Source organism: Conger conger, chromosome 4 (assembly GCF_963514075.1).
Source record: "Conger conger chromosome 4, fConCon1.1, whole genome shotgun sequence".
NCBI classification, from domain to species: Eukaryota; Metazoa; Chordata; class Actinopteri; order Anguilliformes; family Congridae; genus Conger; species Conger conger.
In genome coordinates, this window is record NC_083763.1 from 27,338,032 (window position 1) to 27,356,042 (window position 18,011).

The 18,011-nt window shown below is 39.6% G+C and overlaps 1 protein-coding gene across 2 annotated transcripts in view; it reads left to right on the forward strand.

Annotated features, from left to right (window-relative positions):
- impact (impact RWD domain protein) overlaps positions 1-18,011 on the forward strand; it is a 58,585-nt gene that overhangs the window by 32,101 nt on the left and 8,473 nt on the right. For both annotated transcript variants that reach the window (XM_061239939.1, XM_061239938.1), the window contains exons 8-9: positions 1,172-1,245; positions 3,081-3,171. In XM_061239939.1, the coding sequence (XP_061095923.1) occupies positions 1,172-1,245; positions 3,081-3,171 (165 nt within the window). The remainder of the gene's footprint in view (positions 1-1,171; positions 1,246-3,080; positions 3,172-18,011) is intronic.

Sequence of the window (18,011 nt, forward strand, 5' to 3'; positions counted from 1 at the left end):
ATACTGTTGAGGAGGTGCTAATACCTAAGGTTCCCCTGTAGTGCCAATGGGTTTCAAGCTGAACCTGTGAGAACTGCAATGGAAAAAACTGTCTCTTTATTTCACATTCATATGTGTTCTTTTATTTCCTTGCTCACCATGGCCAGTTAGGAACAAAAGACAAAAGTATACTGCGACTGCCTGTAGCTGAAAAAGACATGGATTATACTCGTATTGCTCTTCGGTAGGATATAATAGCATTGCTTATCTTGACAAGGCTGCAATAGCTAAGAATTTAGCCAGCTTCTGCCTTGGAAAAGCACCTAAACCACAACAGAAATTGTAGCCTTAAAAGGCTCACGTCATGTCTTGATGACATGGTGTATAATGAAAAAAGTAAATAAATAAAAGAGGAGGAGGCAGGAGTCCTGAAGTAGGGAACACACTGTGCTGTTTTCTGTTGGAGAATGGTGCACCGGCCCTTCACTGTATGTCAACTGACCTCGCTGTCATCTCAAAAGTGGTGCAATGCGTATCAGACTTTATACTTACAGACCGAGAGATTCTGCCATTAAATCTCTACTCCACTCCTCACTGTCAGGGGAGGCAGACATTTTTCTGAGTTATGTACCAGGACGTCTCTGGTTTGTCTCATTGAATTCCCATGTGTGGGATATGCACACAATGGACTCGACTTATGTTTTGGAAGGGGAAAATAAAATAAGAAAAAATGGAAACCAAAACCATGGTAGATCCTCACTAAACTTGAATAGGGCCTGACCATTCAGAACATTAAAATGGATAAATATTGAGGTATCTAATGTAATACATTTCTGTGAAGTCATATTAGCATATTCATTAACTAACAGTGCTTAATTTCCACGGTAGACAAAGTAATGGTACACAATACTACAGTGCAAACTTCACTCAATGCCCACCATAATGTGTTTTTAAATTTTACCATACTTTTTAAAGTGAGTAATTCAAAATGTAAATTGTTTATTAACCATTTAAATGTTTCATGTCATGTATTTTTTGTTTTGTTTTATTAGAATGCCATTTATGCGTTGTTTATGGAGAGGCACAAAGTAATGTGGATATACATGGAGTCCATGTCAGAATAATTCATTATTCAGATCCTGAGCGGTAGGGTATGATGGGTAATGTTTATATGCTTTCTTTGCCATTTCAGGTCAAAATGGTTCTGGACAAACTCTGCGAGAATAAGAAGATAGCAAATGCCACTCACAACATTCATGCATACAGGTATGGAACAAAACAGAAATGAAAGAGGGTCTGGTCATTAATTCAGTATACCTTTTGAAAAAAAAAAAAAAAAAAAGAAGCAGATTCAGGTAATAATATTATATCAAAAATCCAAAAATTGTTTAATGGTGGGGTTTAGAGGGGACTAAGAAACTCCTATTTCAGGAATGAAATGAGGGTGCTGTCACCAATGTCATAACAGTGCTTTCTAGCGCACAGCTTTCAAAAATTGGTGCTGAACCGTATGTGGGTCATTTCAAGCAAAATGTTTGTATGTGTTTGTGCTGCTGAGGTTCTTTCAGGTTTCTCTCAAGCACCTTAAACATTGTCCTCCAGAGGGTTGTGTATAGGATATCACTATTTAAATGTTTATGTTGTATGTATTTGATTGTGAAGTTCTGCATGTTTAAAATTCTGTGTGCTAAAGCACTGTGTGTGCTTAGGTTTTTGGTTAGAGCATACTGTTTGTCAGTGTGAAAGCAGAACTCTGACTGAGAACAGGCTGTCTCTCAAGAGCACAGTTCCCCTATGGGACAACATCACATTTACATGTGCATTATTCAAAAATACCTACCCAAGTTGGATGGATGTAGGAAAAAACATGCTGTAGGAAGCATTGCTTGGGACGCGGCTCGTTTACTTTCTGTGAAACACACCGGTGACATTTTATAGGTAACTTCTTATAATTTTGATTTCAATAATTACATTTTTTAACAAATGGGTAAAAGGCATTATGCTTTGTGTATGTGAGGTGAATATGTTTTCCATTGAGTTTTATGGGAGGAAGATTCACCAGGAGAAACTTTTATTTTTGTATCTACTGCATATCTGACAGCAGCACAGTGGTTTCAGGCTCATTTGATACCTTGGACCCTTGATGACGTAAAGCCTTTTAGCCACAAATGTGTTCCATACTGTATCAGCATAATTTACAGCTGAATATAGTCCCACCCCCAATTCCAAGTGAGATCCATTGAAATGCAAATGCTTGTAGGACAACCTGAAAATAAGACATCCAGACTATTGATATTGCTGCGTCACAGACATCAGGAAGTCAATATGTTAATTTGTCTCAAATATTGAAAAGGGGGGACTACATATGAAAGGTGCTGTAATTACTACATGGTGAAACCAAAATGTATAAATATACCCTTTAATAAATGCTTGGAGTCTGTGCTTTGACCATGTATAAATGTTTTGATTACAAACAGAGAAAATCAGAAAAAGCAAGTCATTACAACTGGCAGTGCAGGTTTGCGAGTAAAGTGGTGCAAAAAGTAGTAGAGGGATGTGATATGGTCAGATGATCTATCTCTCACCAAGGTCCTACAAATGGGCGACTTTACTTGGGGTGCACACCTACATAAGCCCATAAAACGGAGCGGTCTGACAGTTCCGTACTGTTGTGAACTGCATTTTCCTGGCAGGGTAAGAAGTGGAAGGCAAGATCAATGCTTATCACTATATCCTGAGTCACCTCCTTCAGCGAGAACCAGCAGCACAATGCAGCCTTTTCCTGCCGAGAGGGGGGTTGTTTGATGAGCATTAGAGGATGGTTTGATGAGCGTGACATCTATGTTACCTGTAGACCTTGACCTCGTCAGTCACCCAATCAAGCATTTATGAGAGATTTTGTAGCACCAGTTTTCAGTTCCGTGCTCAAGGTGTGAGTTCAGTTGTGTGTGTGTGTCTGTATGTATGTGCGTGTGTGTGGGTAAGTATTTGTGTGTGTGTCTTGGTTTGTGTGCGTGTACACACGTGGTGCATGAATGTGGGCGTGTGTGTGCGTGTGTCGATCGTGGGTCACAGGTTTTCCCCAAACTTTCATCTTGTAGGATATACTGTGAGGACAGACAGACCTTCCTGCAGGACTGTGAGGATGATGGTGAGACGGCTGCCGGTGGGAGGCTGCTTCACCTGTTACAGGTACAGTGCTACAATCTGCCTTTCACCCTGACCGTGACCCATGTTACTGGTACAGTGCTGCACTCTGCCTTTCACACTGACTGTGACTGTGTTACTGGTACAGTGCTGCGCTCTTTCACACTGACTGTGACTGTGTTACTGGTACAGTGCTGCACTCTTTCACACTGACCGTGACTATATTACTGGTACAGTGCTGCGCTCTTTCACACTGACTGTGACTGTGTTACTGGTACAGTGCTGCACTCTTTCACACTGACCGTGACTGTGTTACTGGTACAGTGCTGCGCTCTTTCACACTGACTGTGACTGTGTTACTGGTACAGTGCTGCGCTCTTTCACCCTGACCGTGACTATATTACTGGTACAGTGCTGCACTCTGCCTTTCACACTGACTGTGTCTGTGTTACTGGTAGAGTGCTGCGCTCTTTCACACTGACTGTGACTGTGTTACTGGTAGAGTGCTGTGCTCTTTCACCCTGACTGTGTTACTGGTACAGTGCTGTCCTCTTTCACACTGACTGTGTTACTGGTACAGTGCTGCACTCTTTCACACTGACTGTGTTACTGGTACAGTGCTGCACTCTTTCACACTGACTGTGACTGTGTTACTGGTAGAGTGCTGCACTCTTTCACCCTGACCGTGTCTGTGTTACTGGTACAGTGCTGCACTCTGCCTTTCACACTGACTGTGACTGTGTTACTGGTACAGTGCTGCACTCTTTCACCCTGACCGTGACTGTGTTACTGGTACAGTGCTGCACTCTGCCTTTCACACTGACTGTGACTGTGTTACTGGTACAGTGCTGCGCTCTTTCACCCTGACCGTGACTATATTACTGGTACAGTGCTGCACTCTGCCTTTCACACTGACTGTGACTGTGTTACTGGTAGAGTGCTGCGCTCTTTCACACTGACTGTGACTGTGTTACTGGTACAGTGCTGCGCTCTTTCACACTGACTGTGACTGTGTTACTGGTACAGTGCTGCGCTCTTTCACACTGACCGTGTTACTGGTAGAGTGCTGCGCTCTTTCACACTGACTGTGACTGTGTTACTGGTAGAGTGCTGCGCTCTTTCACACTGACTGTGACTGTGTTACTGGTAGAGTGCTGCGCTCTTTCACACTGACTGTGACTGTGTTACTGGTACAGTGCTGCACTCTTTCACACTGACTGTGACTGTGTTACTGGTAGAGTGCTGCGCTCTTTCACACTGACTGTGACTGTGTTACTGGTACAGTGCTGTGCTCTTTCACACTGACTGTGACTGTGTTACTGGTAGAGTGCTGCGCTCTTTCACACTGACTGTGACTGTGTTACTGGTAGAGTGCTGCGCTCTTTCACACTGACTGTGACTGTGTTACTGGTAGAGTGCTGCGCTCTTTCACACTGACTGTGACTGTGTTACTGGTACAGTGCTGTGCTCTTTCACCCTGACCATGACTGTGTTACTGGTACAGTGCTGCGCTCTTTCACACTGACCGTGTTACTGGTAGAGTGCTGCGCTCTTTCACACTGACTGTGACTGTGTTACTGGTAGAGTGCTGCGCTCTTTCACACTGACTGTGACTGTGTTACTGGTAGAGTGCTGCGCTCTTTCACACTGACTGTGACTGTGTTACTGGTACAGTGCTGCACTCTTTCACACTGACTGTGACTGTGTTACTGGTAGAGTGCTGCGCTCTTTCACACTGACTGTGACTGTGTTACTGGTACAGTGCTGTGCTCTTTCACACTGACTGTGACTGTGTTACTGGTAGAGTGCTGCGCTCTTTCACACTGACTGTGACTGTGTTACTGGTAGAGTGCTGCGCTCTTTCACACTGACTGTGACTGTGTTACTGGTAGAGTGCTGCGCTCTTTCACACTGACTGTGACTGTGTTACTGGTAGAGTGCTGTGCTCTTTCACCCTGACCGTGACTGTGTTACTGGTACAGTGCTGCACTCTTTCACACTGACTGTGACTGTGTTACTGGTAGAGTGCTGCGCTCTTTCACACTGACTGTGACTGTGTTACTGGTACAGTGCTGCACTCTTTCACCCTGACCGTGACCATGTTACAGGTACAGTGCTGCGCTCTTTCACACTGACTGTGACTGTGTTACTGGTACAGTGCTGCACTCTTTCACCCTGACCGTGACCATGTTACAGGTACAGTGCTGCACTCTTCCACCCTGACCATGACTGTGTTACTGGTACAGTTCTACACTCTTTCACCCTGACCGTGACTGCGTTACTGGTAGAGTGCTACACTCTTTCACCCTGACCGTGACCATGTTACTGGTACAGTCCTGCTGCTGCCACACTGACCGTGACTGCTCACCCATCGTCACAGGTGCGGGACACAAGGGCGTTTAGTATGGATGATGGAACGAAGGTCAACAGAGCCCCTTGCTGTTCTTCCACCAGTGCAACATTTCCTAGGCAAACCAGCTGCAAATTATGTATTGATTGCTTCACACTGCAAGTGTGATTTTGAGTCTGCCTTTTGCTTTCATAGATGGCACAAAAAGGCTGAAAGGAAGAGGGGGGTCAGACTGGTAAAGATTCATTAACTTCTTCATTGCAAGCCAGTATTTTTTTGTTGAGGCATAGCATATGTCTGACAGTTTAGCTTGGAATGTAAAACACATTTTTGATCGATCCATGCAACTTTTAGATTTACTATTAGATCCCAGCAAACTCATTTTCTACATAAAAGCTAATATATTCACACACATTGCTAAGCAATATAGTCTCGAAGCAGTAAATCTGAAGAAAGCGCTTGCTAAAACTGGTCTGCCTAAAGTGTAACAATTTACATCAAAGGAGTAACATGATGGTTGAATGTGACAGTTGTCTTTAGGCAACAACAAAACAAATGTGCAGACTATATATATATTCTTCAGTCATTTAAATGTATTTTAAAACGTATTTTTCTAAGCCTAAATTTCCCACTATATACATTTACCCAAACTGGCTGGGTGTGGTAATGAGAACTGTCAATTAGCTATGATTGACAGACCATGCCCCCTCTTTCCACACATTGTTGTTTGTTACCATAGCTATCTCCTAAATTTAAAACGCTTACTTCTCCAAAACTAAAGAAAGGACATATTTAATACTTTCACCGTGTCTCTCCAATGCCCTCCTGTAATGGAAATATCTAATGAGCCAATCATGTTACAACAACTCAATGCATAAAAGCATGCAGACATGGTTTAGAGGTTCAGTTGTTGTTCTGACCAAACATCAGAATGGGGATGAAATGTGATCTAAGTGACTTTTATTGTGTAATGATTGTTGCTGCCAGACAGGGTCGTTTGAGTATCTCAGAAACTGCTGATCTCCTGGGATTGTCACATACTGTACAATAGTCCAGAGAAGTGGCAGTTCTGTGGATGAAAACACCTTGTGAGAGAAAGAGGAAGAGAATGGCCAAATTTTAAATGGTACTGCAAAGAACTGAATCACAGTTAGGTGTGTGTGGAGGCATGAATTCTGTTCCATTAATGCCTACATAACTCCTTCATTGATAAATTATAGTCAAATTGATTGATGTTGGCAATCCTATAATAATAAAGTGAATTTGGTAAAGCAAATCCTCCTTGTCTCTTCTCCCTTTTAAGTATTGCTTAATGGATTCTGAAGTCTTGTTACAAATAGATGAGGAGAATAATTGGTCCAGTGACTTAAAAAATGATTTTCTGTCAAGAATAGGGATTGTGTGAAATAGATATAGAAGATGAGGAAGCATGCCCGTATAACTGAATTGATACTCTGCCAGAGTAATTGGCAAGTGGGACCACCTGAAACCCGAAAAAGATATTCACCTTATTTCTAAACCAAGTCATGGATTTGTGCTTTTGTTCTCTGAATAGGCCAGAATAAATTCATAAAATACAAATACTTGACCCTTTCCATGAGGTGATCTACAATGACGTTTTTCCAGGAAAGTGAGAGGGGGCTGATTAAGTGAGGGGTTTTCCATACATATATACACTCATTGAGCACTTTCTATTTTTAATTAATTAAAATCCCAGGAGATTTGAGATATTCAAACCACCCTGTCTGGCACCAACAATCATTCCACGAATGGTCACTTGGTCAAAATGGTCAAAGTCACTTAGATCACATTTCTTCCCCATTCTGACATTTGTTCTGAAAAAACAGCTGAACCTTTGACCATGTCAACATGCTTTTATGCATTTTGTTGCTGCCACATGATTGGCTGATTAAACATTTGCATTAACAAGCTAGTGTACAGGTTAACCTAATAAAGTGCTCTGGGAGTGTATAAAACATCTGATTTGGAAACATTTAAAAAACAAAGGTTTTTGGGGTGGTGTTATTGCATCATTAATCCTCAAAATTCAAGTGCATACCATCATCATACACATTACTTATTTGATTTCCTTGTCTGTCCATAGTTTTAACCCTGGTCTTTCCTGCCTTAAAATTTTAATTGTCCCAGATACAGTATGAGTGAAACAAGACAGTTGTGGATCAATACCTAAATTACTAATTATTCCAAACGTCTATGGTATTTTTTACAAACAGATTTGTGTATTATTTTTAGCCTGATCGGAGCAGCCGAAAAGATATATATTCAAGGACATGCGTGTAGATGCAGTGACCTAACAATATTAAGCATTTAAGTGCATTCAAATATGTAGGTTAAAATGGCACCAGTGATGGTAGGAAAGTCTGTGGCTGTTGCAGTTATCTCTGCTAGACACCCTGGAAAAAAAATCCAAACCCAGTATTTTGCAACCTATCATTTTCTGATGTCAATCCAATCAGTTTTTGGTTTTACTACATGACCTTCAAAGTTACAGTAGATGTACTCCTGTACTGAAAAAAAGACCATAATTGGTCTATCTGCCTGCAATCATCCTGCTAGATATGCAAACTGCTTCAGGTTTTTACAAATAAAATGGATTTTTAAACCTTTTTGGCACCAAATTCTGTGAACAGACAGATATGTCATTATTGTGGTTATCTTAAAATGCCCAAACCCAGTATAGTGCAACCTATAATTTTCATGCCTGCCACCTTGGTGGCATCTCACTGAATATTTCCTTATTAAAGAGAAATTGGATAGATTTTTCTGGGTTTTGTATCCTTATCTACATGAATCAGACAAACAAGCACGCTCCCTACCTTAAGAAATAAAAAAACTTGTTTAATTCTTGCCCCACGCGTTAGTAGCAGCTGAGAGTGTGGAGTGGAAAGCGAAATGGTAATATGGGTAGGCTTTTGCGTAGTGGTTAAGGTACATGACTGGGACCCGCAAGGTTGGTGGTTCTAATCCCAGTGTAGCCACAATAACATCTGCACAGCCGTTGGGCCCTTGAGCAAGGCCCTTAACCCTGCTTTGCTCCAGGGGAGGATTGTCTCCTGCTTAGTCTAATCAACTGTACGTCGCTCTGGATAAGAGCGTCTGCCAAATGCCAATAATGTAATGTAATGCTTTTGATCATTGCGACCTACGGTGAAGAGCCATTGTAAAAGAACAAAGTGTATACTGTTACTGTCCTTTCTCAAGATGGAAAATGGAAGGTTGTTGCAATTACAATAGCAAAATCACACCCAGTTTCATTTAATCTGACCTTTCCTCAGTTCCCAGCAGTTTTCTTTGCCTACTATGGAATGATCAGTTGTCGGTTTTGCTGCATGACCTTCGAAGTTACTGTAGATGTACAGTATGTCAGATTCTGGAAACAGGTTAAACCAGGTTAGCATGCAGAGACCTGTAAATATGGAAATGACTGTGATCTAGTTTGGGATCTCCTTGGCTTTTCCTGCTTTTTCTGATTTAATATTTAATATTCTCTATTTTTAATCAAGCGATTAAAATGTGGTCAAAGTGCAGACTCAGAGATTTTATTAAAGGGTATTTCTATACATTTTACTTTCACTATGTAATAATTACAGCACTTTTTATACTTAGTCTCCCATTTCAAGGTTTGAGACAAATAAAATAGTCATTTTTTCTATTTGGTTGCATATCCTTTGCATGCCATTACAAGCAATACTAGAACTCTTTGCATTTGAATGGATCTCAGTGGGAATTGGGGGGTGGGACTAGATTCAGCTGTAAATTGAAAATAAGATTGAGCGGCAATAAGATTAAGATCTGCCTGCAATCATCCTGCTACACTTGCACACAGCTTTGCTTCAGGTTTTTACATATCTGAGACCAAAAAATTAAATAGAATCAATTCACTGGTATCTCAAAATGTACGTGTTGATATGTCAAAACATAAAAGATAAATAAGAACCTGATTCAAATGGTTAGGCCTAACCCTTTTCCCTTTTCCCTTTTCCCTTTTCCTAACCTACTAGCTTTTCATTTACACCAAAATCATATAAAACTTTGAAAAGGCCTTTTTATACACAGTTCCACATTTTAGGGGACCAAAAGTAATTGGACAATTGAACATAAACTGAAATAAAGTCATCATATTTAGTATTAGATCATTTTGTACATCACCAGATTCTACAGCTGTAGTCGAAATGGGCGATTCTGCAGGTCCCGAATATTTCTGCAGATAAATCCCGTGGAAATCCATGGGTGATGCTGTTATTGTAAAAAAAAAAAAAAAAAAATTTTTAAATTCCAACAATGATCTGCAGTTACGGTCATCCATGTGAGCTGTTTTGAAAGAGTCTGTTTAACCCCTTAAAAGTACAATAGGTAAGATTTTTGTATGAAAACATTGTTACAAGACAATTGTAAATCCCTTCCTATCATTGAAAAAGGCTCACTGACATGTTGACTCACCCTGCCTGTGTTTATAGTCCTTAAATTCGGGTTTAAAAATTGGCTGTTGACGGCCCAACACTCTATACAATATTTCAAGCTCATTTGTTGAAAATTGGTTCTAATTGGCACAGCCAATGCTGTTTCAACTTCACCACGTTCACAGAGAAGGGGGAGGGATAAACATTGTTGTGGTTTGAAAGTGTTTATTGCTGCTATTCCTCTCTTGACCAAGTCCGAAATTGCCGATTGTACTTTGAAGTATCTCCCCTTTTCTTGACACAGGCTTAAAAATAACATCCCCAAAATAAAATAGTTACTATACTTGAACCCTTTTGACTACAGGCATAATCCTGATCTCTTCTGAAAGGTAACCCTTTGGGGTTTGTTTTGCAAGTCAGAATGACTTCAAATATTACTGAAACAAAGTTACAGAAGATCAAACACAGTGAAAGTGGATGTTTTCTGTTTTTGACAAGATACAGATTATTGTAGCTGTGGCTTGTGCACTTAGAAACACAATGGAGCCAAGTCACAACACTGGACAAATCCCCTTTCAAATTTGAGGACAATATGACCATAAATGAGCATTCTGCATTGTTTTTTTTCTCATTTATGTCTAGGCAGTTTTCCAAAAAGGACATTTGGAGACTCCTAAACTCACATTTGGTTTAGCTACGACTTTTAAAAGCATTCTCTGGTCCCAGAATTATTGGCACCCTTAATAAAAATTAAGAAAGAAGTTACACAGAAAATCTAACAAGCTGTATCAAAACGTTGGTTCTGGATACTTCTTCAAATTAATCCTCTCGGTTAGCTTCGGCTGCCTTGTCCTCCCCTGTCTGTCTCTCTCGCTCATGCAATTTTTCCTCTGTAAATTACATTTCAAAGCTGTAATGTTGTATTTCTTTGTCACAATCGAAAAGCTCATCCTCTAACTCAAAGTCAGAGCTGTCCGTCATATTGCTCAGGCTAGCCAAGTTAGGTTCCATGATATTTTTATGCTAACGTTGCCATATTTTCATGGGAGTGTTATGTGATCACCTGGATGGGTGGCCGTCCATAAAACAGTCTCTGCATTCAAGTGCTCCTTTATCTCCTGAAGAAATGTAAAAATTTGAGACTGCAGCCAGGTCAGGCTCAATTAATCTTCCACTCGCCATTCATTCCATTCTGTAAATGCAGAACCTGCAAAGGAATTAAGAGTCCTGATAAAGTGAGAATGTCAACATGACTACAGAAAGTTATAGGAGCCTGCACCTAACAATGGTAACCAATTTTGTAATTGCAATTGCAAATTTGAAGTGATAAATAGTTACGGAGCTTCAACATTGATGGTTTCTGCCCACCCCCAAGGAGCCTCTGCGTAATAACTGGAAGTTTGCATGTTTCAGGCGCATTCTGCCTTCAGTCTTGTCTTCAGCAAGTGAAGATGTTCACTTGGATTCAGGGTGGGAGGAACATTCCACTTTTTGGCCCTGAAAATATCTTGGTTGCTTTAGCGAAATGCTATTTGTATTTGTCCGGCTACAAGGTGATGGATGCACTGTTCAATCAGTTTTGAGGCATTTGTTTATTTGGCTGGGCAGTAGGGGAGACTGGGGCAGAACTTGGGGATGTTTAAACTTGGGGACTTTGCATCTTTCTTTTGAGTAATGTGTTTGTTTTTACTTAGCTATGTATTATTATGGCAACATGCTTCTCTGCACGTTGCTTCGAGTGGTTGGACAATTTGAAAACATCAAGATTTATTATCTGAGATTTATTATAATTTATTATCAAGATTTATTTAACTGATGATGTGTGAACACCGCAAACTCTAAATATTTGTCATTTAGATCCCTGGGTTATAAAGCAGTATAGTTTTGGCACATTTCACGAGCAAACGGAAACTGTGAGCCATGCAGTAGTAAAACTAGCACAGACGGGGCAAGCTGTGTTACAAAATGCTTCCTTCTATTATAAATGCTTCCGCCACAATATCGTTTAATGTAACGGTGTATATTCCATGTATACCATGCACTTATTATGTCCTATTTAGCACTCGCTCTTATCTGTTTCTTATCCGTGAAGTAATACCACTGGCAGCCATATATGCCTACGCCACAACGTTACCTCCACCATGTTTTACAGTTCCTTTACAGGATTGTTTACAGATCAGTTCCTTTCTTTCCTCCACACTTTCCTCTGTCCATCACTTTGGTACAGGTTTGTATTTGTCTCATCTGCATTTTTATGGACTTTGTACCAAACTCTGGTCTTTCTGTTCTTGAGTCTTACCAGTGCTTTGCCTCCTGTGATGAACCCTCTGAGGTTATGCTGGTATAGTTCTCTATATGGTAGTCTTTGACAACTATGCCTCCATCCTGAATGTTATTGATCTGTTCAATAGTTGAAAATTACTTTTTCTTCGATGAGGCCCAAAAAACGCCTGTAAATCTGACACATCATCCGATATTGATGTTAATACCTGTAAATTAATGCTGAAGGTCTGTACTTTAAGCTCATATTCAATGTTTCATTTAAAATCCAGTGAGGTGTACAGAGCCAGAACTACGAAAAATCTGTCACTGTCCAAGTACTTATGGGCTGCTCGGTTTTATGAAAGCAGAGATCATTTCTGTTTTCCATTACTGTGTATGTTTTTTACCCCCCACCCCCACCCTAACTGTGAGGTACAGTATAGTTACTGCACAAGAAAGCAAGTCCCATCAAGCAATTTCACATTAAAGTGTGCATAAAGTGACTACATCAGCCACCCGACTACACTGGAGATTGAGAGTGCTTTCTTGGGCTCTCACTATCATTAGGGACCCTTAAGTTCATCCTGCCTTGCATCTTTTCACCCTGCTGCCATCAGGCAGATGTTATTGTTACATCAAATGCTCTAGTTGTCTCTTCATAAGTAGTTTCTTTCCAAGCACTGTATGCATTTTAAATAATAGAACTGCACTTTGACATTAAGCACTCACTTTAGATTCCTACTTGAATTATTCTATGTACCACAGATTTACTTGTAAAGCTTTTTTTTCCCCCATCATGTTGTATTTTGTCCTCACGTATTCTTGTTCTTGTTTTTGTTTCATGAGCCTTTTTAATTCCAGTGTGGTTGATCACAAATGGCAAATAAAATGTACTCTTAATCTGCATACTTAATTTCAGTACAGAAGGTTCAGTCGCAGACTTTATTCATTTGTCTTGCTAGTGTTACAGACTGAACTCGCTGTGAGGAAGTTCCCTGACATTCAGAACTGTATTTTAGAACCACAACACACCACATAATCATAATGTACTCGCATATCTATCCAGTGGTCTCTTCACGATGTGGAACAAATCCAGAATTATCAAAAGGGAGAATTCAGTCCGTCACAGAATAAGTCATTAAGCCAGGGACCAGGAACAGTGTGACAAACAATGTGAATAAGATCAGAAGGATGATTCCAGCCCAGGCGGGGCTAGTGGGACAAAATAATAAAACGCAGAAGAGCTCAGACTAGCTTGTGACAGGTCATTGGACCCACATACCCCCCCCCCCCCCCCGCTATTTAAAAGAAATAAGGAGCAATTAAATTTGGCATAGAGCATACGACACAATACGACATATAGCAACCACTAATGTATGTTTACCACTATCACAGCATTGTAAAAAGGCCCAAGATGTTTAACACTGTAAATGTTTTGAGTGCATCAGCTCAATTTATTTAACTCAAGCAGTACGTACACAAAACATTTCTTTGGTGAAATCAAATGGTAGGCCAGACTATGCTTGAAACCCAAAATTCAACATCACATTGCCCAGGCAACAGAATTTCACAGAATCCAGTTTAAGAGCCTTAAGCAGAGAGCATACATTTCCAGCAGGTCAAACAGAGAGGAAGAGGCAGTGCCGACCATCCTGGTGGATTTTCTGTCTATGGGAACTGAAAAGCAAGTACGGTAATTTGGCTCTGAATGGAAATCATTCCATTCCCCCCCCCAATCTTAACAGAAGACTCAATTAGACTAGACGAGTCATTCAAAAATATTGTGTTAGAGAGTCAATAAAATGTTCTGATGAAAATGCAAAAGCAACCAAGTCAGTGTAATGGGATAATGTTATGAATTTTATTTTATTTTTGTGATTCTTCCTTATTTAGGAAGAAGGCCGTGATTATGAAGTAGGTTTTACCTTTGTTGAGAAAGTGACCTTGCTGGATAATGAATAACTTTAATCAACTTGTACAGGCTTTCTAAGGCTGACAAATCGATGACCAGACGTGCGTTCAAGATGGCTAATGTTAAACTTTCGCCAACATTTCCTAATTTAGGATTAAAATTAAGGCTGCTGATGGGGAAATCGCAGTCAGATTATTTGGCTGTTATAATACACTTTAATCAATGTAATATTTGTTCTGGGCTTAAAAAATAAATCGCAGGTTAGCAACAAATCCGCTACAGTGCGGTTTAAATGTTTGTTCCAATGAATCTGTATGTGATGGAAAGCAAACCTGAACTCTAAATGGTGCAGAGACTTGTAAAAGAGCTACAAAAGAGTAGCAAATACAGGTCTAGCTGTTCACAGTACAATACAACATACTTGAAACAACAAAGACCTACAGGGCAGAGTTGCCAGAAAGTATAACCTCAACATAAAATTAAGCGTCTGAAGAATGCAAAAGAAGACATTGAGAAGCCTGTGGCCTTTTTGAACATTGTGCTTTGAACTGACGAAACCAAAATTGAACTTTTTGGCCACCACCAAAGAATGTATGTTTAAAAACGGTGAAGCCTTTGTAGAGAATCTTGCCAACTGTGAATGGCCACCACAGTCCCCATACTTGAACATTATTGAAAGTCTGTTGAGAGGTCTCCAACATGCTGTATATGCAAGGAGGTCAAAGAATGAGCTAGAGGTGTTCTGCCAGGAGGAATGTGGAAAAATTCCAAATGCAAGAATTGAAAGCTACTAGCTACTGGACGCATTTACAAGCTGTTATAGTTGCCCGAGGAGGAGTTACAAAGTACCTTTTTACTTTTTTCATTATTTCGTAAAAAATAATGAACTGTAAAAAATTTAATAAAAGTAATCTTGCTTTAACGTGAAGAAATGTGTCATGATTAACATTGTACCATTTACCATTCATGTTCGCTTCTGTTCACTTAGATATTAATTGTAAAAGGCATTTTCTCCAAATGTTTGCACACAACTGTAGCTGGTATTGTTGGATGTAAGTCGGATCCATTTGTATTAAAAATGTCAGTCAACTTAAACGGAACTAAACAGTAACTGTTTGCTGCAAACATAGATTGCCGTGAACTTTTGCTGTCTTGAACATACGTCAGTTAGCCGGCTCTCATGATCATTGTTTCACTTAATGTCTGTGTGCTGCTTGAAGATAATGCGGCAGTCCCTGATCAAAGGGACATTACTTATTTCCTTCAAAGTGCTGTGGAATAAAGCTTTCTACTTGGACAGTGTGTTTTAAAACCTTTTTAATAACACCCACAGGTTTGTCAGCTTAAATGGACTGCGAATGACACCACGGCTTTGAGGATTTTCCGCTATGTTTTCAATATGTAACTTCCATTATCTGATAAGACTGCTGTCACATTATTCAAATCCACCTCAAATTCAGAAAGCCATTACTTTTGCCTTGCAAAACAAATTAAACTTTCAAAACATTATTATGTTGTCTGTTAACTCTTGCTGTTAGACAGCTGACTAGGCCAGTTCCTTTATATTTAATTTACATGTACCTGCAACAGGCAGCACAGACTTGCTGTTTTGCAGGGGCCATTGATTACATGCTTATTGAGATATGCACATAATTTGGGTTTATCCAGTTTGTAGTGAAATATTTGCACTCAAAATAGCATTGGTCAAACTGTAGTTGACATCTATACTTTCGCCTCTGCTTGATAAAAGACTGTAGTTTGTGGTTTTTTGTGATTTAGAATTTCAGCCGTCTGTGTGTTAGAAAAAATAATTGCCTTCATGAGGGTCTCAATTTATCGTTAACAGCTACTAGCATAGTTCATATATATTGGTGCTTTGTTGATATTGCACTTACGCATACAGCACTTGTTGGTCTGGGAATGGTCTTAACCATATTGCTTTTACAATGAAGGTGGATGGTCTTCTGCTCTCTCATAAGTTGCTCTGCATAAGAACATCTGCTAAATTAATGTAATATAATTTAGTAATGCAAAAGATCTCCTGCGCACCTTGTTTCACCTAATTACACGGGGGAGCATGATGAATACAGAATTGAAGAGTCTATTCAAAAAGAGCATTACTGCAGCATGGAGCTTTGGTTTTAACAAGCAGTCAACAGCCCATAGAGTGAAGTGGACATCAAAGTAGGAGAGATCAAAGCTACAAAAACCAGCTGACAGTGAGAGTCATGCTTTTTAATTGCAATAAATAATGTGGGGAAAACCATGCCAAGTGACCCTGCTATAGAGTCACCCTCTCTCCGGTCGCAGGAGATGTATTATGAACTGGGAGAATATGTAAACTTTTTTCCCCTTAAAGAATCAAAGGTAAATTAATGGTTTTGTCTGCACCCTACTACTTGTCATGTCAGACAATAAAGTTTTTCTGATTCTGATTCTGATGCTGATGGAATACTGGCACTTGGCACTATGAGACTTGAATTGAGCAATGTTTCTGACATGAGCCTATTGTACTGTAAGATATGTGGTGTTTAGATTATGGCCTTAGAGAGAGGACCAGGGTAATTAGATGGGGCAAGATGTATTGCTTCTAAGAATGCTGATGTCCTCTGAAATCAGAGCCACACTGATACCCTAATCTCAGCCTGCAGTCTATGGGCCTGACCTCTTGCATAGCTTGTCACTGAAGAAACACCAGAGCCAGGGCAGAGCCTGGCCAGAATTTACTTTGTTACTTTAAGAATCTGTTATATTCAATTGAAATCATTCATTGAATGCCTACAGATAATAATCATTGTTGAATCTGGACCATAGAAATCTACACTACTGTTAAAAGCAGTTCCAGATTCAAGTGGAAACCAATGCGGTGCGATTTGGTTTTATTACATGGAATATGTAGATGCAGCATGTAGACATGCTTCAAGCAGCACCTCTCCCCGTCCCTCCCTACCTCCCTGTGAACCTTAATTGTTGTCTTTCTGTGATTTACTTTTTTGTGTATCAGTATTTTTAGTTTGGTTAGGTAAGCAGTGTTTGGCTAGTTAAGGGGTTTGGTCATACTTTTGCGTTGTTTGTTTGTTTAAAAAATAAATAAATAAATAAATAAATAAATAAATAAATAAATAAATAAATAAATATCTTATCTTCGTTGTGCAGGTAGCAGTTGAAATTGTACTTCCCTCTAGGGTCTTTCCGCGCACTTATCCCTGGTTATGGGCATGCACTTTATTGTACGTCGCTCTGGATAAGAGCGTCTGCCAAATGCCATTAATGTAATGTAATGTATTGTGACTGCAAATATGTTGTTGGAAGCAGAAGTTAAAAAAAATAAAAATAAAAAGATTTTTAGGGTTATTCACTAAGCTAAGCAGGATGACCTCCTTATACATTCATGTTTAGTGTCATTAAAAAGAGACTAAACCATGAATCTTTTCATAATATAATGGTGCTTAGCCCTGCTTTCAACAATATAAGGTCAAATGAACTAATTCATACATTGTCCTCTTACAGTGGGCTCAAAAATGATTGGCACCCCTGATAGAAAATGAACAAACAATACTCAAAAAAATTTGAGACAATATTTATAGAAAACTCGAAATACCAACATGTGATAAATACTGTGCTATATTAATGTTTAATGTTTAATGTTCAGTGGAACCAACAAAAATAATTTACTGATTTAATTAAAAATCTATTTCCTCCAAATCAATATTTCACAATTATTGGCACCCTTAAAGATTATTGTAAATAACACGTACCAAAATTAAATCTATCAATACAGTTTATCTATGTGTTAAGGAACTGTATTGAGTGATTACATCACTTCCTGTTTCACTAGGGTATAAAAATGAGGTAACATTAGTGCAATATCCCTTTGTCATCAAACACCATGAAGAAAACAAAAGAGGCAGATGGTCGTAGACCTTCATAAACGTGGTAA